At 39.7% G+C, this 23,001-nt stretch overlaps 1 protein-coding gene across 4 annotated transcripts in view; it reads left to right on the top strand.

The window, feature by feature from the left end:
• The window catches only part of NSD3 (nuclear receptor binding SET domain protein 3), a 78,939-nt gene that overhangs the window by 28,544 nt on the left and 27,394 nt on the right, over window positions 1-23,001 (top strand). For all 4 annotated transcript variants that reach the window (XR_005557990.1, XM_039354255.1, XM_039354254.1 and 1 more), the window contains 11 exons: window positions 3,456-3,527; window positions 3,901-4,060; window positions 4,489-4,619; window positions 7,231-7,743; window positions 9,081-9,204; window positions 10,847-10,947; window positions 13,706-13,751; window positions 15,980-16,110; window positions 17,761-17,889; window positions 20,622-20,748; window positions 21,998-22,195. Coding sequence is in view for 3 of the 4 variants with exons in the window: in XM_039354255.1 (XP_039210189.1) it covers window positions 3,456-3,527; window positions 3,901-4,060; window positions 4,489-4,619; window positions 7,231-7,743; window positions 9,081-9,204; window positions 10,847-10,947; window positions 13,706-13,751; window positions 15,980-16,110; window positions 17,761-17,889; window positions 20,622-20,748; window positions 21,998-22,195 (1,732 nt within the window). In the remaining variant the exon portion in view is untranslated. The remainder of the gene's footprint in view (window positions 1-3,455; window positions 3,528-3,900; window positions 4,061-4,488; window positions 4,620-7,230; window positions 7,744-9,080; window positions 9,205-10,846; window positions 10,948-13,705; window positions 13,752-15,979; window positions 16,111-17,760; window positions 17,890-20,621; window positions 20,749-21,997; window positions 22,196-23,001) is intronic.

Genomic DNA, 23,001 nt, shown 5'->3' on the forward strand with positions numbered 1-23,001 from the left:
GCCTTACCAAGGCATTGAAGAGTGGTATTAATACTTCACGTGATCTTGATTCTATCCCTCTGTTAATGCAGCCTAGCACTGTGTTGGCCTTTTTGGCTGCTGCAGCACACTGCTGGCTCATATTTAGGTGATTGTCTACTAGGACTCCGAGGTCCCTCTCACAGTTACTACTATTGAGCATGGTGCCACCTATGCTGTACTTGTGCATTTGGTTTTTCTTGCCTAAATGTAGAACCTTGCTTTTTTCACCATTGAATTTTTATGCATAAAGTAATCTTGCTGCCGTCAGCATATATACCATCAAAGTTTCAACTTTTTTTCCCAAGTCTTTTTCGATTAAACCCAAAAGAAACGCTTCTGTTTCAACTTTATATTCACTTTGAGAATCTTCTGTATTAAGATGTGACTCCTACTCCAACATTTCTTTGCTTTGTCACATGTCAGACGTTGAGTATATATTGTATCTAAATAGTTACATTAAATTAGAGATTTCTCCATAAAAATCACTTTTAGAACAAAACAGGGCAAGGGCAATATTGTCAGTATTCTCTACTACCTTGCTATGTTTCAACTAAGCCCGTGGCAAACCAGTGTTGTAACTGGCTTATAAGGCAATGTTTTAATAAACTCGTGTAATTTATTAAACAGGGAAGAAGTCCTAGTTTTGGCCTTTACAATTTCATAAACAAAATGGAGACGTAGCTTACTGGCTGTTTTAACAGGCTTATAGCAAGAAGAAAAGGAGAACCTAACCAGGGTTTCGTTTCTAGCAAGGAACTTGAATTAGGAAATTCCTTCCCTTCGTACATGCTCGCTTCTAAAGATTCTGTGAAAAACACAGCGTAGAGAAACAAAACTCATTTCCGAAAAGCAAATTCGAGGCAACTGGGGAGGAAGACACCTCTTCATCCATCATTACAATTTAACAAAAGAAAAACAGATCGGTAAAAAGCCTTTGTAAGTACCTTACTTAAAACATTAAAAATATTTTTTAAAAAGGAATTATTGTCACGAAATACCTACCTAGTTCGTATTTCAGCTCAAGCGACAATACGTGTAGTCCTTGAGTTATGACTGCAATTAGCCCTGCAATCTCTGTTCCTAAGCAAGGTGATTTTTTTTAAGTGAGGGGGGCCCGATTTTATAACCTTTTTGTAATAGTTGTTAAGTGAATCACTGTGATTAAGTGAATGACTTGGTCGTTAACACGAATCAGACTGCCCCTTTTCACGTTGCTTGTTAGAAGTCAATTCAGAAGGTTGCAAATGGAGATCCGATGATCCAGGACACTGGAGCCGCGTTGTAAGTACACGCCAGTTGCCAGGTGCCTGAATTTTGATCACATGACCCTGGGGATGTTGTGACATTTGTAAGGGCAAAGACCTATTGCCGTGGTGGTGAACCTATGGCACGTGTGCCACAGGTGGCACGCAGAGCTCTCTCTGTGGCCACGCATTGTCGCCCCAGTCCTAGGCCTTCAGCTGGGTTTTATAAAACCTTTTTGCTTTAGGCCTCCGCTGCCATGTACCAAAAAAAAAAAGGTTCAATCAATCAGTTTCAACTTCTCATGGAAAAAAAAAAAGATCTCGCAAAGTTGGAATTGATTGATTGAACTTTTTAGTCCCACCTAGTCTGCCGTTATCACCGCAGCCACGCCCACTCAATGGGCCACATCCACCCAGTGGGCCACGCCCTTCCGGCACCCGATGATACATAAACAGGTTTTGGGTTCTAGTCTCGGTTTCAGTCTCTAAAAGGTTCGCCGTCACTGACCTATTGCAAGTCACTTTTTTGAGTGCCCTTGTCACTTTGATAAGTCATTAGATGACTTTCAAAGGATAGCCTTGGCAAACTGCTGTTGTCTCAGCAGTAGCTCTGTGAAGATCGTAACTGTGACCTATTTTATAGGGCTAATGAAGAAGACATTGAGAAGGCACATTTGGACAATCCTGTGATGGTGATAATCTTCTCAAAATGAATGTATGATATGGGTGACTCAGCTTCTCCAGTAAATGGGAGAAAGTAAAAACGATGCCCCTGAATAAAACTGGCCTGCTGTGGAACAGCTCTGACAGGACATTTCCACAAAATATCTGTCCATAAATGAAATAAATTTAAAAGCTGGCCAAGTGCTTTGCAGTCCCCAGAATGATTTGTAAGTTTAAATTACTTATTCATAGGTTCTAAATTTATATCCTCCTTTGGCGTTACAGTTAAATAATTCTCATCTATTTCTGCTTTCATTCTATACTACAAATTCAATAAACATCTTAAAATGGTCCTGTTCTAATTCAGTCACAGTTGGCTGTCTGCCTGGATTCTGCTCATATGTTTAGAATCAGCGAGGAAGGTTGTAATTCACTGGGTTGTGTATTCTGTTTCTTTATTGGGAAGAAAAGGTTGAAGACATGAATCAGCTTGCCTATCATATTGGGAAGGAAAGATACTGCAAGAGGACTCCTGCATTAATAGTAACAAGTTCTCAGAAAATTTCAAAGTATACTTTTGATTAATTCTGGAAGACAGCAGTGACTAACCTGTGCAGCAATGTTAAATGCTGCTGAAATTGAAAAACTATTTCAGAAATATGATGATTCCCTCAGAATATCCTTTTTGTTAAAGTCTAGATTTGTCCATTTATTAATAAACACATGCCCATTGCAGTGAGATGTTTTGGTGGTACTTAAAAACAGTGGTTCTCAACCTGTGGGTCGGGACCCCAATTGGGGTTGAAGAACCATTTCACGGGGGTCGCCAAACAACGCAGTCCGCCATTTTTTCCCCCTTTTCCTTAGCTGTGCTACTCCCTTTTATTCTATTGGCTTTTGAAAGCCAATAGAATAGACTCTCTTGAATAGACTCTAATTCTATTGGCTTTCAAAAGCCAATAGGAATTGTCCAGGCTGTCTCTGCCCTGCTGAGCCCGCCAAAAGTCCCATTCTGCAAACGGTGCTACACCAGTTGAGTAGTCCTCGACTTACGACCGGTTGAGCAGTCCTCGACTTACGACCGGTTGGGGGTCGCGGCATTAAAAAGGTTGAGAACCACTATCTTAAAACCTAAATGGTTTAAGTGGATCCAAAGTTATTCTAATCATCCTAGATCAGCCTTTTTGGTCCTGTTGGTTCTAATTTTCTTTTATAACAATATAAAATAATATTGTTACAATATAGCTTTAAATGTAAATATAAAGTGTTTTATAACCAGAAAAAAATTATATGTACTTATTGATGCTCTAGCCTTCCTTTTTCCATACTACTTTGACCTCTGCCTTGTTGTAAACCTCCAAAACATTAGCAGAAACGCAGTATTAATGGAGCTTTAAAATAGACCAGGAGGCTTACCACTGTGCCTGGGAATATTTTCTTCGGTAATCATTTATCCCTGCATTGATAATGACTCATTTTTTTCATTCGTTATTTTACTTTTTTACTTTTTTTTGTTTTAACTTACAGCGACCAAATGAAAGGCTTAGCACCCAGTCTGAAAAACCAAGAGAAGAAATGGCAGCATTGGATGACACCCCGGTTAGTACTCTGCGTTTTTAATTGTAGATGGTATTAAAACAGCTGCTCCTCAAGACAAAGAACTTTATTATCAGAATTATCAGGAGCCTCTCGGACCAAAATATTTAGGAAGAGACTCTTGTAAAAAGCATCCTAACTGCCTTGGCAGATGGAGGACAAGTAAGAGATTACCAGAGACAAAGAGGTCATCTATTTTTGTATAATACAATGTTGTGCAGGATGTGGACTAATTCATCTATGCGTTCATCGATACATTCAATAACCTATATCACATAATGCTCTGCATCAGAATATCTCATCTGTAATAACATCTCTTCACTTTTGTGTGATGTAATTTTTTTTTTTAATTTTTTTGGGGGTAATTCTCTTATAGGCGCAGCAGGCTACGTCTTCAGTTTCCACACAAGAGGCGAGTGATAGCAAGTTTGAGGTGGGAGATCTTGTCTGGTCCAAAGTGGGGACATATCCTTGGTGGCCCTGTATGGTTTCAAGAGATCCTCAACTCGAAGTTCATACTAAAATTAATACGAGAGGTCAGTAAAGAAAAATGTCTGAGCTGTGATTTCAGAAACTTTCTGAATAGCAGACTCGATTGATTATTCTGTTATTACTATCTCACAATTCAAACTGAGCAGATTAGATCAAGAATCTGATTAAATTAAAACAAAGAGATGACAGTCTTTGGGGCCCCTTACATTCTTTTTTCATATGTATACGCCAGCATATATCTGCATAATTATACCTAATGAAGTTTTAAAGGTCATGTTTGAAGTTGATGGTTAATATTTTTGCTCTTTTTTTTCTTTTTTCTTTTTTTTTCTTTTTTGTTAACGGGGAATGTTTTCAATTTGCCTGTGTACTTCAGGCAGGTGTGAGAGTATACTTCCCCGAATGAAAAATGTGAGTGGTGGAATTTCTTAGCCAAATGTTTTATTTTTTTTTCCTCTCTCTTTCTTTCCAGGTGCACGAGAATATCATGTTCAATTCTTTAGCAACCAGCCTGAAAGGGCCTGGGTACATGAAAAGCGGGTACGAGAATATAACGGACGTAAACAGTATGATCAGCTGGTGGCAGAGTCTGAGAAACAAAAGGTATGTACAGCCTGAAATGATCGCTTATTTTAGCAGCGAGTAAGAGAACAACGGTTCGTATAGAACCAGATATTTTTTAAAATGTATTTATTATTACTTTTGTTTGCCACCCATCTCGCTGCAAGGCGATTGTGGGTAGCTTACAACATCAAATCAAACCATGTATAACATGGTTAAACAAACCCAGTTATCTCTCTTTGATTTATGACCTGTATTTTTATTGTGATTTTATTATAATTTTATACATATACATGTATATAGGTATAAAATCATAATAAACATACAGGTTATAACTCAAAGTGTTATAGGTGGGTTTGTTTATTTCTGTAGAAACTTGCCTGTCAAGGTAGCAAATTACTGTTTGGATTGGCACTCTCAGGAAAGACAGATAATGCCATCAGCCCTTAAGGCAGGGGTCCCCAACCCCTGGTCTGCAGACTGGCACCGGGCCGTGGCATGCCTGAGACCGGTCCACGCAAACAAGCAAAGCCCCATCCGCAGGATGAAGGCAGTACATAAAACCACGCCCCCTCCGGTCCGCAGAAAAGTCTCTTTCTACGGAACCAGTGCTCAAAAGGTTGGGGACCTCTCCCTTAAGGCAAAAAAACCCCCCAAGGACCTAGTGTGATAATGTGGCTCTAGCTATGCAACATTTCTTCATGAACGTATCATTTTCTGCATCAGCATCATGGGCAAAACACAGGAGCCTCATAAAATTAATCTGTATTATTATTTTGAGAGTTTTAACTGAAAAACCGAAAATATATGAAACCTTGAAATATGTGATAGAAGGAAAAGCTAAGATGTTTTACGCCTTCTTACCATGGCGTCCCTTAAGGGCTAAAGCATCCTTCTAGCTAAGTTGGGATCTAATCTGTAAGAAAAGTTGCAGATAAACAGTAATTATTGACTTTACATTTGTGTTTTGCTTTTTCCGCTCATCTGGGAGATACAAAGAAGCTACAATGTTTGCTGTTTTGTTTAATATTAATTTTTCAGGAATGTGTTTAGGCTAAAGTAGCAAAAAATTGATAAAGAAGTAATCATTTAAATCTTTATGTAAGTGTGTGAAAGCCAGTGTGATCTAGTGGTTAAAGAACTAGATAAGTGAGCAAACCCAACATCTTGTCCTCCAGTAGGCATAGAAACTGGCTGGGTGGCCCTGTGACAGTCTTTCCCTCTCAGCCCCAATCAGTGTTTCCATTGTGATGAGCAGCTGAAAAATAAAACTTCTTGATAGCATTTGTTTGCTTGCTTTTTCTCAGCTTACATAGCTACTTACATATGCCTCTGAGCAGAGTCACCCTGTTGCTATGTGCATTGAAGAAGCACAGTACAAAGCAGATCGATCCTGCAACTAAGCTAGGATGCTATCAATAAGAACAGTAACATATAAGTATGTATTATTAATATGTTGCTTGGGCTACCAGTGTAGTAACACCTCTAGATAAATCTGTACTAAAACCATGCATGGAATAGTTGATAAAATCCTGGCTGTGGCATGTCAGAAATGTTGTAGAAATAGAAATGTGATGAATGATGATTGCAGTTTGGCTTCTCACAGCAGAGACAGGTGAGGGATGATACGATATAAACGTATAACATGATGGCTGGTGCCGAAAAATATATCATCTATTGGCTTTAAACACAGCAAGATTCAGGGCTGGGAGAAGCCTTTACTCAATTCATAGTTAAAATGTGGACTTTAGCCATCAAAAGTGATAAAGGCCACCAATGAGGTTTAGGCAGATCTGTGAACATTTATGTTGCCAAAGTCCACTTTTCCTGATGTTGGAAGATGTATATGTGTGATGTAGAATGCTAGATGTACAACTGCCTGATCCTTCGTCTTTGATTATGAGCTTGTTGAAAAGAACATATTTGAATCTGGAACAGAAGTGAGCAGCTGGTAGCTTCTGTAGAACGTGTAGAATCACGCTGCTCTAATTTGAAAGCCAACTATTGAACAATGATGGCATATATCCTCAATGGGAAAATTATCGTAAGAGTTTGATAGGCTTAATATTTTAAAAATACAACATGTCTTGTTCAATAGCATGGAGGAAAATGCTGAAGGCACAGAAAAAGTGGTTTGAAAATTGAGGCTGCTTACTTATTCATCAACCTTGCTGATTATACTTCCCTTAAATAATGTTCCTCTGTAGTTATGCAAGTCTACTGTAGTTATTGTCATCAAAGATGGATTGTGTAATTATTCAGATTATTTGAGTTGCCAAGTAACGTAAGGAAGCACAACAAACTTAACACTGTATGCCAACTAGTATTAGCTTGCAAAACATTTTGAACTCTGCTGACCTTATTTGTTAACGTCTTGTGGTGGTGTTGTTTTTTTTCCTCCTCCATGAAGTAGTCTGACTGTGTTGATAGTCAGGAGAACTTCAGAATCTGTACCATAAGTCAGATATTAAGAAGAGAGGGATGCCTGAAATAAGCTGCTTTAAGCTGATAGATTACTAACTCATTAGTAACACTGACACAGCTGTCTCTTTGGAAATACTTTGACATGGCAGCTGAAGCCAAACCTGTTTTCATTTGGGCACATTTTATAAGAGGGGCTTCATTCATGCAACATCTTTTTTTCTCTCCTAAGATTCGCAAACCCAGGCCGCAGAGAGAACGCGCCCAGTGGGATATTGGCATTGCCCATGCTGAGACAGCGCTAAAAATGAGTCTGGAAGAGAGGATAGAGCAGTACACCTTCATCTACGTAGATAAAGAGCCAGAGGAGGCATCATCAAAAGCCAAACGGACTGTCATGCCTAAGATTGAGGCGAAAAAGAACCGCAAAATTAAATCATCGCCAAACTCTCCGGCAGAACAGACCGATGACATTTTGGCCGCACCTTCCCCACCCAAAACGGAGGTCCGGAGGTATAGTCAGAGGAGACAGTCCAGTCCAGATGAAGAAGCCCCTCCGGTGAAAATCCAGTGGAAAACTGCTGCCGCCAGAAAATCCCTCCCAGCGTCAATAACCATGCACAAGGGAACGCTGGACCTTCAGAAATGTAATATGTCTCCAGTTGTTAAAATTGAACAAGTGTTTGCTCTTCAGAATGCAGCTGGGAATGGAAAATTCATTGATCAGTTTGTTTACTCTGCAAAGGTAAAGAAACACGCATCTCTCTTAAGGAATATTTGTGCAAACCAGTATTAAAGATTTTAAATTGCAGTCGTCCTCAGAACTACTTGGAAGTAAGTCCCATGGAGTTCAGAAGAATTTACTGTGAGGTTGACAGCTTCCTTAGGTACTTTCAGATTGCAGGCAGTATAAAATATTGGTGTGAATTACTTTGACCTTCAAATGTCAAGAATAAGGTTCAGTAGTCCTATTTTCAGGGCACTTGCTTCCGGGAGTAATACGTTGTGTGAAATTGGTCAGTGTTCAGGTATTAGATAGCATCCAGAGATGTCCCTGCACCCTATTTAATTGTTTGTTTTTTTCAGATACCATAATTCTCTTCCTTTGAGTAAATATGTGTGGACAGCTATTCACTAAAAAAAAAAGTGATAATTAGAGCGGAATTGTCTACCTGCTATCTTTGACAAATCTGTTAACTCATTCCTATTTCAAAAGAGTAATTTGCAAAAGCAGGAAAATTTAGATTCAATGTCAACGCTGCTAATATTGGATATTCTTGCTTTTGACAAATTATGCTGAACTGTCTGGCACTTTTAGAGTTAATTCAGAGGAAGGAGGGAGGAGGGAAAAGCCCTCGAAAATGAACTGGAAGTGAATCTTTGCCCTCTAAATTAATTGGAAGATGTGAATCATGACCCCAAAATAGGGGAGGGAAAATGCCTGGAATGTTATGTGCAAAGGGAAGGGAAATTCAGAACTTGGCATCCATCATGCCGTGCTGACACGTCTCTGCTAATAAAGATTTTTTCAGTTTAAACCATGCCTGAAAACTCTTTGAAGTGTTTCATTAGTCAGACACATGACATCCGCTTCTTTAATATTGAATCGCAACCATTATGCTTAAATTCACCCGTTCTGCTGTTTTGTAAGGTCATGCGTTTTCTCAGATGATCCCTGTTGCATACATGCACATTCATGGAGCTATCCTAGCTACCATCCCTGCCGGCTTTTCAGCAAACAACAAAAAAAAAAAACAAATTCATCCATTCATCATTCACTGTCTGCCCAGGCTTGAATCCCTGCACAAATCCATTTGCACTTAACATTTATGGAGAATTCTCAATCATCCAGGGCATAGTTGTCCCAAAGGTGCTTTTGCGAAAGGCAACTGGACTTCTTTTGTTTTTCCTTGAAGAAGTTTTGCTTCTTCAGTTCTGAAGCTTCTGAACAAAGACCTACATATATAGCACAGTGTGTGTGTGTGTGTGTGTGTGTACTGTGCTAAATATTTGAAAAAATGTATTTCTTTCAAAGACCCTAATTTAGAAATACTCAAAGCCCCTTCTTTTCATTTGTAATAGGGCATAGGAAACAAACCAGAGATAATCATCAAAGGGCATGACAAAGTCACTTCTGTCTCCATCCCGCGAACTGAGAGAGCCTCCTCACAAAGTGCACCCTCTCCAGAAACATCTGGGTTGGCAAGTAAGTAAAGTTTATGGCTCCTGCTTTAAGGCCAAATGAATCCGATGTGTTCCAAGGATAAAGTATTAGATGAAAACCAAAGAAAGGGCTTCAACTGACCTTCGATGAGGGCTAAGCTGGTTGATATGAACTGGAAGACCATCAGAGAACCCAGAGTCAAAGGATAGACTAAGAAACATTGAGGAAAGCCATGGCCAACCAATTCTCCACAGTGGTCCATGTAGATACTGGTAGCTGAGCTTAACTGGAATGCCATTTGACTTTTGAGAGGACCCCATTGGAAGCCCAGCTGAACTGTGGTAGGGCCTTTGCTCATATAAATAGCAGAGTGAAGGTGCAGTAGACTTCCCACTTTACGCTGTGGCCGTAGTTTAAAGAATCGGGTTGTTCATTTCAGCTTCAACTCCCAGAATTCCTCAGCCAGGCGCGCGTGCCGGGCTGAGGAATTCTGGGAGTTGAAGTCCACAAGTCATAAAAGGGCCAAGTTTGAAGATCCCTGATCTAGTCTTTATCTGAATTTTTAGATGAGAAAGACTCATCTGAAGCTTAGTAATTGGCAGCCTTTTCTTAAATGAACAGGAGGTGCTCATGGGAACTCAGCTGTATTCTGAAGCTACTTCTAGTCATGTATGGTTGAGTAATGCAAGGAGAGAGAGGCCCAATTAACTGGGTGTTTCTTTTGTGAGACTGATTTTTGGAGGGTAGGAGGAAGAGACCTTTGATGTACCAGGAGTGGGTTAAGAGTGCTGACAACATTCTATTGTCATGGTGTTTGGAATGAAATAATTAATTTCCAAGGTATGGTTTTCACGACTTGTGGTCCACACATTTAATGTGGTGTAGGAGGCATATTCTTTTAGAAGGAAGAATCATGGCTGCATTAAGTAGCACCTTCCAGTTTCCTTCCTGGATCCAGCCTTTTATTTTTCCCTGCCTTCATAATAGATGGAATGGACCACTATCTAATGAATAGGTTTAAGGAGAATTTGCAGATAACAAAATTCTCGATAAGAATCCCCTAAAGGGTAGGATCTCCATTTTCACTATGAAAGCTGCACCCTGTGTTGTGTGAAGTAGATGTTTGGCCTGAAGTACATAGAGGCATACATTTTTAGGGAGTTTGAACTCTGATTTTTCTGATGCCAGAGATTAAGCATTGTCAGTGACTGTCCTTGGAGTTGGTCCATCACCATATAGCACGTCCTCCTATTTCCCACAAGTTTTTTTTTTTTTTTAACATAAGGTGCTAAGAAGTGTTTTAAGAACATTTTGAAAGTGAATTGGCTCTTTAGATAGCGCGAAGCTATGCCTCCTGGATAGGCAGTTATTTTGCAAATGAAATTAAGAACAGATTAACCTCTTTGATGGTGGTTGGTTTGGAAAGTTAGCCCCTCCCTAATAATTTGAATTCTAGAACTCCCCTTTATCTTCGTATTAAAGCTGGTCTTTTCCCGAACTCAGGACTCTGCCTGAAGCACTGAGATGTATTGCCTGCAGCCAGAACGTCAGCTGGCAGATTAAAGTCTATGCCCTCAAGAAGAATGTAGAGAAATCAGGACTTTGCTATTGAACATCATCCCTCATTGAGGAAAGAGACAGAGAGAGAGAGACTCCTGTAATGGAAACCATTCTCTTCCCTCAGGTTCTGTAGAAAAGAAGCAACAGAGAAGATCAATACGAACTCGCTCAGAGTCTGAGAAATCCACTGAGGTTGTGCCAAAGAAGAAGATCAAAAAGGAGCAGGTTGGCTTCCTCCATGTAGAGAGTTAAAAATATATCGTAGTCATACCTGTTTTCACGTTTATATTGATGCCTTTTTATTTAAACCCCACCTACCCTCTCTATTATTATTTTTTTTTCAACTTTTTTTTTTTTTTTTTTTTTGGGGGGGGGACTCTCCTTCTTGAGATCCAACCCCTTAATAAACTCTGCTGGTCAACTGATTTCCACTGACAGCATCATTCATGCTTTGGAGACCTGAGAAAGTAGACCTTCTCATGAATGCGACACCCGTTTCTGTTACGAGCCGTGTTGATTTTTATGTTTCAGTGAGTTCTCTGGATTGCGCTCCACTTTGTCTGCATCTTAGTATAGCAGTTGGAGTATATTGAGGCTGGCACTTGTGGGGTGGGGGGTTGTTGTCTTTTTCCCTTTCCGAGAAAGTAGGCAACCTTGGCTCTTTTATGACTCATGGACTTCAACTCCCAGAATTCCTCAGCCAGCATGAGGGAAACTTTGGCCCCTTCATGACTCATGGACTTCAACTCCCAGAATTCCTGAGCCAGCATGGCTCAGCTTGGAAACCTCTTGCTTTCCCCTCAGCATGGCTGGCTGAGGAATTCTGGGAGTTGAAGTCCACGAGTCATAAAAAAGCCCAGATTGCCTACCCCTGGATTAGACCCTCTTGAAAAGTGGTTCTAAGAGTGAAGGCCAAAAGCCTGCATGCTGACAGCAAACAGGATGGAACATAGTTTTGGGTTGCCTTTTTTTTTCTTGTAAGAAGAAACAACATGTACAGGGTGTCTCTTTTGAGTATGGACCGCGAAGGGTGTATATTCCTTTTGGAAATAGTCAGTTGCAAGTGAAGAGGGGCGTGCAAGTTGCTTCACTGTGCCACTCATGCTGTCTGTGGACGATGCATGTTTCAAGAAGGTTATTACATTTTGGGTTTTCTCAACCATTTGGGTATTCTCGGTTTTTAAATTCAAAGGAAATTTATTTTGGAATATAAAATAGAACACACTTTCCCTAACAGCCCAAATCATTTGAAAAGACAGCAACTTCTAATAAATGTTACATATGGTATTTTTATTTTTTTATTATGATGATGATTATTTTTTTTACTTAATATGAACCTAAACACCTTCTGTTTAAAATACCAGTTCATTATTCCGGCTTTTAAGCTTTGGCTTTGCTGTCCCCGCAAAACTCTTCCTGAGTTAGATTTCCAAAATAAGGATTTTAAAGGAAGATTTCAACACAGGTTTTTTTCTTTTTAAATAATTCATTCCCCAAGTAATCTCTGCTTGCTTTATACTATGTAACTAATTAAATCAACATAGTATATTGTACTGATGTTTTTCAGGAAAAGCATATAGAAAAGCTTAATGATCAGAGAAGCACTGTATTGCGTAAGCTTGAATATGGAATATGTTCAGAAAGGCATACTGATATTGTAGGATTCAGCAACCATATTTGTTCACATCAGTGACTTTCCAAATTAAATCTGCGTCCTTTCAATTTAAGATGACAACTGGAATATTAATTTCAACTGAGAAACACAAATGTTAATTCTGTTGCAAGTGAGTGGTAGCAAAATAAAAAGTGATTGTCTAGATTTTATATTTGTATTATCAATTGTATCCTATACAAATCCTTCTATTGTATGTTTTTATCCATTGTACAATGAAATAAAATATTTTTCAAACATTATAGAACAATCCTTCATAAATATTTTTGAGATGTGTTTCTTAACCTGCCTATGTAAATCACCTTATGGAGAAACTGTTATTTTCTTTTTATTTTCAAATTACAGTTTTTAGCCTAAAAAGCGAGACCTTTAGCCAAGAAGCTGCTTCCATTGTGAAATTCACAACTTGGATGTTCCCCTGCCGAAAAGCGCCTCTCAGTGTAGGATCGAAGGCACAGAATACAAAAAGCCTTGCAGTGACTTCACAAGGTCACCCACCCGTCTCCCCATGTGCTGTGTCAGCGGTGCTTCCAGCTGTACAGAGGCCTGCCATGCATTTGCCCGGCCCTCTTCCCTCTTCTGCCTTTGCAGAACTCTATATGGGTCTATGACAACTCGCCACGGCCAACTTGCCGCGGAACAAGAGTTAACGCTAATATCAAAGAAATGGTGGAACAGAATCGTTAAAGAACGGACGCGAAAGGAGGGACAGAATGAAATGCGAAGGAGAGAAATCCAAAAAAAATTTTTAAAATTTATTTTAAATAAATTGAATGGTTAAAATTGTCCCGTGGTGAGTTGTCCCACAATGAGTTGGCTGTGGTAAGTTTGCGCGCAGTGAACTGACCGTGGCGAGCTGTCTCATTCCACTCTATATAGAGGATAAGCCCATGTCCTCAGATGCTCTTGCTTTTAAAGGGGTCCATAAGTTAAATGTCAATTGGAATTTGAGTGTCCTGCTTCTCTCTCCTTTTACAGCTATCGTTATTTTTTCCCCCCCTTCTTCTAGCCCAAAGCTTGGTAGTTCACCCTCCCCCAACCCCTTTATTGATCTTGGACAAAAATAGAGCCTTCCTGTCACTTCATGAATATATTGAATGTTTTTGAAGTTTTCTGTTGTTTAGGGAAGGCAGTCTTAATTAAATCCACAAAAGAGAAATATATATATATATTTGGGGTATGGGTGGGGGGAAAAAAACCCTTAAATGTGACTCCTTATATACTAACTGCTTGCATTGAATTTACATTTTCTCCTTTGTACTAGGGAACAAGAAATTCCTTTACTAACCACTCATTTTCCTGTCTAAACAGGTAGAAACAGCCCCACAGGCAGCAGTGAAGACTGGATTACAAAAAGGTTAGTGTGGCTTTTATTTCTTGTCGTTTATCTCGTTTCTCGATCTCTAAAGCTTTCTGACAGATTTATAAATTAACATTCTTAGTATGCTGCCGAATAAATATAGTTTATTGTCATGCTAACCCTCAATAACCAGGTTGTGTCAAAAGGCAGTGAAGCAGAACTTCTGACAAAGCAGGCTTGAAAATGCGCAAAATGAAAGCACAAACATCCTCTCTTAAATCTCTGGCAAGAATAATTAATAGAGTGAATTCTAGCCTTAGGTGTGGAACAAGTGGATTTGTTATATATCAGATTTCATTTCTTCTGAAAGACTTTAGGCGTAGGGTTCTCCCACTCTAGTTCTAAGCAATTTATGATAACGTGTGGAGCTTTATCAGGCTGGAAGAGTCAGGACCACACATTAAGCTCCAGTTCATTTGATTTATTGCTCATGCCTAGTCAACTAAAGATCAATAGTAAATTGGGCTAGATAAGAGTCAACTAAAGGAGAAGAGCAAGCCGAACTGGAAGGCAGGGTTAAACTTGTCATCGGTTTGGAGTCATTGCGTTGTCACAAAAGACCCAAATCCAGGAATTCCTTTGACCCTTATCTAGCACCAAAATTGATTGTTAGTTGACTATATTCTTGTATAGAGGTAGCAGTAATAAACTCTTCTCTGTTTTGAACTCAACGAATGCTTCTGGTTATTTGCACCTGATATCAACAGAATTCAAGAGGGGATGGATCTAGACTTTTAACGGGAAAGTAATGACTCTAGGCCGATTGCTCTTTATTCCTTCCCCAGGCTCTGCCTGTTCTTCCCCTACAAGCTTCAGGTTGAAGGGTTAGGGTGGCTAGTATTTAGGCCTGCTTCAGGTAGTTCTTTTGTGTCCCGCATTTGTCATATCTCCTGTCCAAGCATAGGCTATGTTGGGAACAGCTAGGAGAAGACTTTCATTTCCACAAAAAGGCCAACACAGTGTTAGGCTGCATTAACAGAGGGATAGAATCAAGATCACGTGAAGTATTAATACCACTCTACAATGCCTTGGTAAGGCCACACTTGGAATACTGCATCCAGTTTTGGTCACCACGATGTAAAAAAGATGTTGAGACTCTAGAAAGAGTACAGAGAAGAGCAACAAAGATGATTAGGGGACTGGAGGCTAAACATATAAGGAACGGTTGCTAGAATTGGGTATGTCTAGTTTAACGAAGAGAAGGACAAGGGGGGACATGATAGCAGTATTCCAATATCTCAGGGGCTGCCATAAAGAAGAGGGAATTAAGCTATTTTCCAAAGCACCTGAAGGCAGGACAAGAAGCAACGGGTGGAAACTAATCAAGGAGAGAAGCAACATAGAACTAAGGAGAAACTTCCTGACAGTGAGAACAATTAATCAGTGGAACAGCCTGCCTCCAGAAGCAGTAAATGCTCCAACACTGGAAGTTTTTAAGAAGAGACTGGACAGCCATTTGTCTGAAATGGTGTAGGGTTTCCTGCCTGAGCAGGGGGTTGGACTAAATGACCTCCAAGGTCCCTTCCAACTTTACTACTATTATTATTATTACCTCCTTCCTCCAAATTTCTGTCATCACTGACTCCAAACATTTCTGTTTGCCTCCTCCAAGGCACTGTAATGTAATAAATACCATTCAGATCTAGGTATAGAAGGATGTTTGATTTCATGTTCATTTGATAATGTATGTTCAATTGCTTCTGAGATGGCATTTTTTGAACAGGTAAAAGTATGATCAAAATAAAATACCCAAATAAAATATCCAAACAAACCACAAATCACTCTATGCTTGACTCTTCACCCTTTTAAAAAATGCTATAAAAACGACTTGATTAAGCAATATTGTGCCGATGCTGACTTTCCACTCTGTTTTTAAAATAGTTTATTCCAATGTGTTTTTAATTGTGTGATTGCTTTTAGTTCTTATAGTGTGAGCTGCCTTGGGGGGATTTTAATTTGGAAGATAAGGTATAAATGAACAGAAGATGTACCTTGAATCCCCTATCCAACAGTTAACAGCATTGTTGCACTGGAAAAGCCCTGCTTTTAAAATCGTAGATTAGCTTACCATTACACAAAAAAAAGTAGAAGAGTTGTAAATTTAAAAAGCTTTTAAGTCAGATATGCAGTTTGGCTAGTTCTCTTGCCGTTGTTTTTAATTTCTCTTTCAGTAGCTTACATATTTGAGAGATCTTTTAGAATTAATTCCGGTGTGTTGTGTTAAGGTGCCAGTGAGATTTCAGATTCTTGTAAACCTCTAAAGAAAAGAAGTCGTGCCTCCACAGATGTAGAATTGGCTAACTCAGCTTACAGAGATACCTCCGATTCTGATTCAAGAGGACTTAATGATTTACAGGTAAATGGTTGGCATTTATTCGGCCACAGCTTTGAAACTGACAAATAATTTTGATAAATCAGCTTCACAGATTGCTTTATGTTTAAAACCTTGGGACTGAAATGTTTGTGGCTGCTAATCTTCTTTGAATATATTTTGTTTGCAAACACAATTGTAAAGGATGTAAAAAATACCCCATTTGGACAATAAACAGATGTATCCTATCTACACTTAAATCAACATTGTTTACACAGATTCCATTTCTGCTCTTTCCTTAAGATCTATTGAATTCTATATTCCAAGTGTTATTGTTAGTCTTTTCTCTACATTGAAAGAGCAAAATATTGAAAAAAAGTAGAATTGCATAAAATGCTGCTGCAGACAAGGCTGGGAACAAACATGAAAATTATAGCTTTTAAGGCCATTAAGCAAACAAAATGGAAAGAGTTGGCCCAGAAAACGAAGGAGAACAGTTAACCAATCACTGTTAGCACTTGCTTGATGGGGGTGGTTAGGTTAGGGCTGAAATATTGTTTTTCTCTGCATTGTTTACAGTTCTACATATAATTCAGTCAAAGATTCAGATCAGAGAAATCTTAGTGTATTTTATCTTCAGGTTAGCAGTAACATCTAGCTACCCACATCTGGTGAGTCCCAATAAGGCAAAACCGGTTATGTGGTCCCTCCTGGTGGTCACTGTAACCGAGCACATTATATTATTTTCTGATTTCTTCTGAAAGGGGCTTCAGTTAGATCAGTGGTTCTCAACCTTTCTAATGCCGCGACCCCATAATACAGTTCCCCATGTTGTGATGACCCCCAACCACTTATGCATCACTGGGTGCCAGGGGCGTGGCCAAAGAAAAGGGGGAAAAAATGGCGGACTGTGTTGTTTGGCAACCCCTGTGAAATGGTCGTTCGACCCCAAATGGGGTCCCGACCCACAGGTTGAGAACCACTGAGTTAGATGATAAAGCTGAAGATTTGGAGTGAGGGAATCTGCATTTTAGGGGTGTTCTACTGTTCTGCCTTCAGGATTCTGAGCCACTTGTTTCTCTTTTTAGTGTCACGTATTTGTTTTCAAATGAAAGAGGCATCTTATGATTAAATGCCCCGCTTCTCACCGTAGACATTTGTAATGATGATACTAATCAACTTTCCAGGCGCCTCCACCATCGCACAGTGATGAGGAGCTCCATATAAAGAAGGCCAAACAGAAAGTGAATGCTTTGAATTTAAATCACTGGTTTGATAGTTTTTCAAGAGGGTAGAAAATATAGGGTTTGTTTTTTTTTTAAAGAAATCCTCAGTTTGAGACTTTTTTTTGCAAAATGGCCCTGGTGATTACACTGTAGTTAATATTTCCCCCGATGCTCCCCACTCCAAAACTGGCAGCATGAATTTTGCAAAGAGATATATTTGTTTATACAGAATTTAAGTTTTCTCATCCAAGCAATGCATTCATCTTTCTGCAAATTTCCTCCCTACAGTAGATGAGATTACACCAAGGACAGCATTTTAATAGACCTAAGTCAGAGCTCAAAGAAGTTATGGAAATAGTTAGCTGGGGTTTTTTTTTTTTTTTCCTCTTTAATGAACTGGATTTAACACTGATCCTTATTTCTAGAGCTCTTCTAAAAAATGGAAACAACTGTGCATGCTTTATTTTAGGGTAGTTTTGGAAAGCAGTCAGATAGCCCATCGGCCACCGCAGATGCTGATGCTTCTGACGTCCAGTCTGTGGATTCAAGTTTGTCAAGAAGAGGTTCAGGGACTAATAAGAGAGACACTGTTTGCCAGGTAAATGAAAAGTGTAAACCTGCAAATAAATTATGCCCCTCATCCTGATCAGTTATTTCATTTCTGTTGAATCACCTTTACCAAAAGGTAAAATAATAACAAGTAACAAACAAACAAACAAGAAAATGTAAGTGGTCGTAAGTGTGAATAATGGTCATAAGCCATTTTTTTCAGTGTTGTTGTAACTCTGAAAGATCACTAACCGAACTGTTGTAAGTCAAGGACTACCTATACCTGTAGGTTGATTTAATTTGCATCTGTCTTAAAAACCTTAGTTTAAAATGCATTGACAGGTTATCCATATTATTTTTTTATTCAGGCTTCTTTGTTATTTTATAGTCTAATCACATTCACGTCTTCTCGGAGATATGTGCGATTGTGTATCTTCTTTATTTTGTTCTTGCCTTCAGTTGGGATCTGGCTCCGCCTGATTTGTACAGTTCCTCTCTGTGCATCCCTATCCATATTTCACATTTATTTCTCCTTGCTTGCTTGCTTCAGTGGAAAAGAAAATTAGGGTTTTTTTCACTTGTTAGTTTTAAGATGCCTTCTGCAAGAAAACAAATTCCGTCACCTTAATTATACTGACCCTCAAATAAGGAAAACAACTTAGATGGCACCACCGTGAAGAGTAATTGCTGCCTTAAGTTCAAGAGAGGGAAGCTGACCATAACAGCACATACTAATCTTCATTCTGAGTCTCTGCTTGTTGGTCCTGACCTCCAGCTCTTTTGAAAAACTCCCCATGAAATGTTCCTGAGACGTTTTCAGGATATTTACGATGCTGCTTCCCCTCAGGGAACATCCACTGTTTTTCCTTGGGTGTCTCCATCATGCTGGTTCTGACTAACCCAGAAAACCATTCTTCACCCTTCACAACAACAACAGAGGGCATTCCTTGAAGTCCTTATGGATTTGGAAGATGGATGGATGGATGGGGAGCAGTCTCTCAAATTCAGCACATTGTTTCACTCAGCAGTTATCCGACACATACAGGCTGTTCAGGTCATCATTTAGTACTATTCAGTTTTCCCAGAGGTCTGTCACTCCCATTCGTGTCTGTCTGTCTGTCTGTCTGTCTGTCTGTCTCTCTCTCTCTCTCTCTCTCTCTCTCTCTCTCTCTCTCTCTCTCTGTATCTCTCTCTGTATCTCTTTGTCTGTCTCTGTCTCTCTCTCTCTCTCTCTCTCGAGCTGAATGCAATGAAATTTCATTTTAATGTATGCCAATTAGTGTGCATTCAAAGTGACAATAAAGTTATTATTTTATTCTATTATTTGATTCAATTCTCTGTCTCTTCCTCTTCCTCTGTCTCTTTCTGGCTTATCTGCTGCCATCTAGTGACAGATTTTAATCCCCCACCAGATCAGAGTTTCCTCCTTCACCCACGGAAAGATTAGAGAGTCAATTCTTTAGTTAGATAAGTGAGCAATTACTTTTGCAACTTAATCAGTCGTGCAAAACTAAAAAAAAGATGAGTTTGCAAACAAAAAAAGAAAAGATTTTCATCACCTTCTCATTCTGCTGAGTTTAAACATAAATATGGCAAATAAGACAAAAATACGGTGAAGATGATAAATTCTCCTTCAAGTTCACTTTTCACACAATAGGTGGGGAAGTCATCAAATTTCAACATCTAAAAGCCTTTTGCAAGGTGAACATAGCTGTAATAACTGTTTCTTACCTTCCTAATTATTCACATCTGTATAAATCAGGACCATTCAGGTAGTCCTCGATTTACGACAGTTCATTTAGTGACTGTTCGAACTTATAATGGTACTGAAAAAGTGACCTACGACCGTTTTTCACACTTAACGGCCATTGCAGCATCCCCATGGTCACGTGATCAAAATTTGCACACTTGGCAACTTGCTGATACGACGGTCGCAGTGTCCCAGGGTCATGTGGCCGCCTTTTGCGACCTTTTGACAAACAAAGGCAGTGGGGAATCCAGATTCACTTAAGAAACCGTGTTACTAACTTAACAACTGCAGTGATTCATTTAAAACTATGGTAAGAAAAGTCATAAAGTGGGGCAAAATTCACCTAACAAATGTTTCGCTTAGCAATAGAAATTTTGGGCTCAGTTGTGGCTGTAAGTTGAGGATGACCCACATTTTACTTACAAGTAAACCTCAGCAGAGCCCATAACAGCTTCCTAGTGATCCTAGCAGAATCCGTAACGGGGCCTAATGAACCCAGACATACCATATTTAAAGAGAGTTGTGTGGTCGTTAACAGGTTCTTGACTGGAGGCATAAATTATTCTTTATGTTCAACTGGAATATCGCTGCATGTTTGGGCTGTACCTGTTTGCAAGATCTTTGTGCCTCGTCATATTATTCCTGCATGCATGCAGACTTTGTCCTAGCGAAGCTGGGCTTGCATGTGCCTGCCAAAGAATATCAATTTCCCCACATACCATATTTGAGCAGAATGAAGAGCAGCTGAACAATTTAATGGGAAATAGTGGCTAGAAAGTCCATACCAACATCCGAGGGTGGCAGCGGGAGGCTAACTCTGCTTTCGTTCCATGTTCTTCTGATGTTCTTCTGTCAGTATATCTTGTCCCATTTTATACTGTGGCATGTGCTGGTCTCTGAAAAGCATTGCCAGAGTAAAGGAAGTTTTAAAATGGTAACGGTGATCAGCATGAAAGCATTTAGCTTTTCAGCTTGTTGGAATTAGAAGCTTTACGAGTTTATTTGCATTCTCTTTTCTTTTTCTTTTTAAGATTTGCGAAAGCACCGGTGAATCTCTGGTCTCCTGCGAAGGTGAATGCTACAGGGTCTTCCATATAGAATGCCTAGGATTGAGCTCACAGCCCGATAGGAAATTTATCTGCCTGGAGTGCAAAAATGGTAAATGGGTGAATTGTTATTATTTATTTTTGCCTTAAGAAAAAGGGGCTGGAACGTCGAAAACTCCGAACACTACTAAATAGGATCAGTTTGGCCTTTTGAAAGTCTGCTCAACGAATTCTTGCTTGCTTTCTCTTTCAAAACGGGTTGCAGTTTCAGATTTCGAGCCTAACTCCCAATCTGCAGTATGACAGTTAAAGTCATTTGCGTTTTGGCACTGGGTTTAAGCCAGTGTTTCTCAACCTTGACAATTTTAAGGCGTGTGGACTTCATTGCTGGCTGTGGAATTCTGGGAGTTGAAGTCCACACGCCTTAAAATTGTCAAGGTTGAGAAACACTGGTTTAAGCATTAATTTGATACCTATTTGTCCTGTCGATCTCCATTTAGGCTACCGGTCCTCTTGTTTTCCTTTATATTGGATAGCTAAAGAAAATGTCGTAATATCTCACTGTCACCTTTAAGCAGTATGTTGATGGTATCCAATTGTATATTTCAAGAGGCCCTTTAGATAAAGGGTCCTCAACCGTGGCAGCTTTAAGACTTGTGGACTTCAACTGGCTGAGGAATTCTGGGAGTTGAAGTCCTCAAGTCTTAAAGTTGCCACGGTTGAGGACCCCTGCTTTAGATAATCATTCATGCCCTAACCATCTCACGGTTTGGCTACTTGCAATGCTCTCTACCTGGGGCTGCCCTTGAAGACCTCCCAGAAACTTCCACTGGTCCAGAATGCAGAGGCATGACCAATAATGGGCATGTCTACTATACCTACGAAACATATCTGCTTCAAAAGTTGCGCTGGTTGCCAATTTATTTCCAGATGTGATTCAAGGTGCTGGTTATTCCTATAAAGCCCTACCTAACACAGAGCCTTTAAAGACCACCGGATTTGATTCTGCAGAGTTGTGAATTCCCATCCACTGGAATTCCTTGGCAGACAGGGTTCCCAGTAGGCCCCTCCTTCTGGATCAAGTGGGGCAGGCAAGTCCCATTGGGGTAAGGCAGCTTCTCAGATGCCTTGGACCCATGTGACATAGGGAGCTAAACACAATAACCTACATCCTGAATTGGACCCAGAAGCAAACTGGTAACCAATGCAGTTCACACAACAGTGGTATTATGTTTGCCAGATAGGGGAGGACGGTTATTCGGTTCCTGCCCCATAATATTTTGCAAACAGCCCCCCAGGTCCCCAGACTAAAAGAATGCCTCTCTCTTCCAGCTAACCCTTGACATTTCTCCTTTTCAAAGGGCAGCATATATGCTTTTCCTGCAAACTTCCTGGCAAAGACGTGAAACGCTGCTCGGTCAATGCATGTGGCAAATTCTACCACGAGGCCTGTGTCCGCAAGTTTACTACCGCCATTTTTGAATCCCGAGGATTCCGTTGCCCTCAGCATTGCTGCACTGCGTGCTCTATGGACAAAGATATTCATAAAGCAAGCAAAGGTAAGAACAGAGCAGCATAATCCCCATTGTGTGAGGCATTATAGTGAAAGCGCCAAATAATTTCTGTGTGTTTTGCTTACCTTCGTGGTGGAATTCTTGCTACAGGTTGGGAAAGGAAACTCCAGAAACAGTGGCAGTCTAGGTGGAAAATGTAGTTTGTTCTCAGATTCATTAAAAGGGGGGCATTCCGGTCAACCTGAACAGGTGGAGACAACACACTGGTCTAATGTGATTGCTATTTTCCCATGACTTCTATGGAGAAAAAAGTCTTCACGTTTCTGCAGTTGTTTTGTGTTGGGAGAACTATTTGCCAGGAACCAACAAACCTTGCCAAACAAAATGTCCTTAGGCTGTTGGTTTATATGAAATTTACGTTCTATACAGGAGAGAAGAGAATGGAAGCCTTTCTATCAAACTAAATGAACATCCATTCTGAATTAGTTAGGGAATAGGGTGGGCATACACATCCAATCTTAATTCTTTAGTACATGGCAAGATTTGCAATAGCATACAGGTGTGCCTGTGTATATAAAATACATCTACTTTATTTGCACACTGCAAGGAATGGAACCTAAGCCTAAAGATAGATAGATAGATAGATAGATAGATAGATAGATAGATAGATAGATAGATAGATAGATAGATAGATAGATAGATAGATGTATATATATATTGCTGCTGTTTGCTATGAAAAATATCAGGACAATCCAAAAGCAAAACCAAATTTCTTCCATCCTTTGAAAGAGATACTGTGTGATTGATTTCATCCTGTTTAAGATTCATCAGATGTGGGTAGCCAGATGTTA

The sequence above is a fragment of the Crotalus tigris genome, unplaced genomic scaffold, assembly GCF_016545835.1.
Source record: "Crotalus tigris isolate CLP2741 ecotype Arizona unplaced genomic scaffold, ASM1654583v1 scf7180000018549.3470463, whole genome shotgun sequence".
Lineage (NCBI taxonomy): Eukaryota > Metazoa > Chordata > Lepidosauria > Squamata > Viperidae > Crotalus > Crotalus tigris.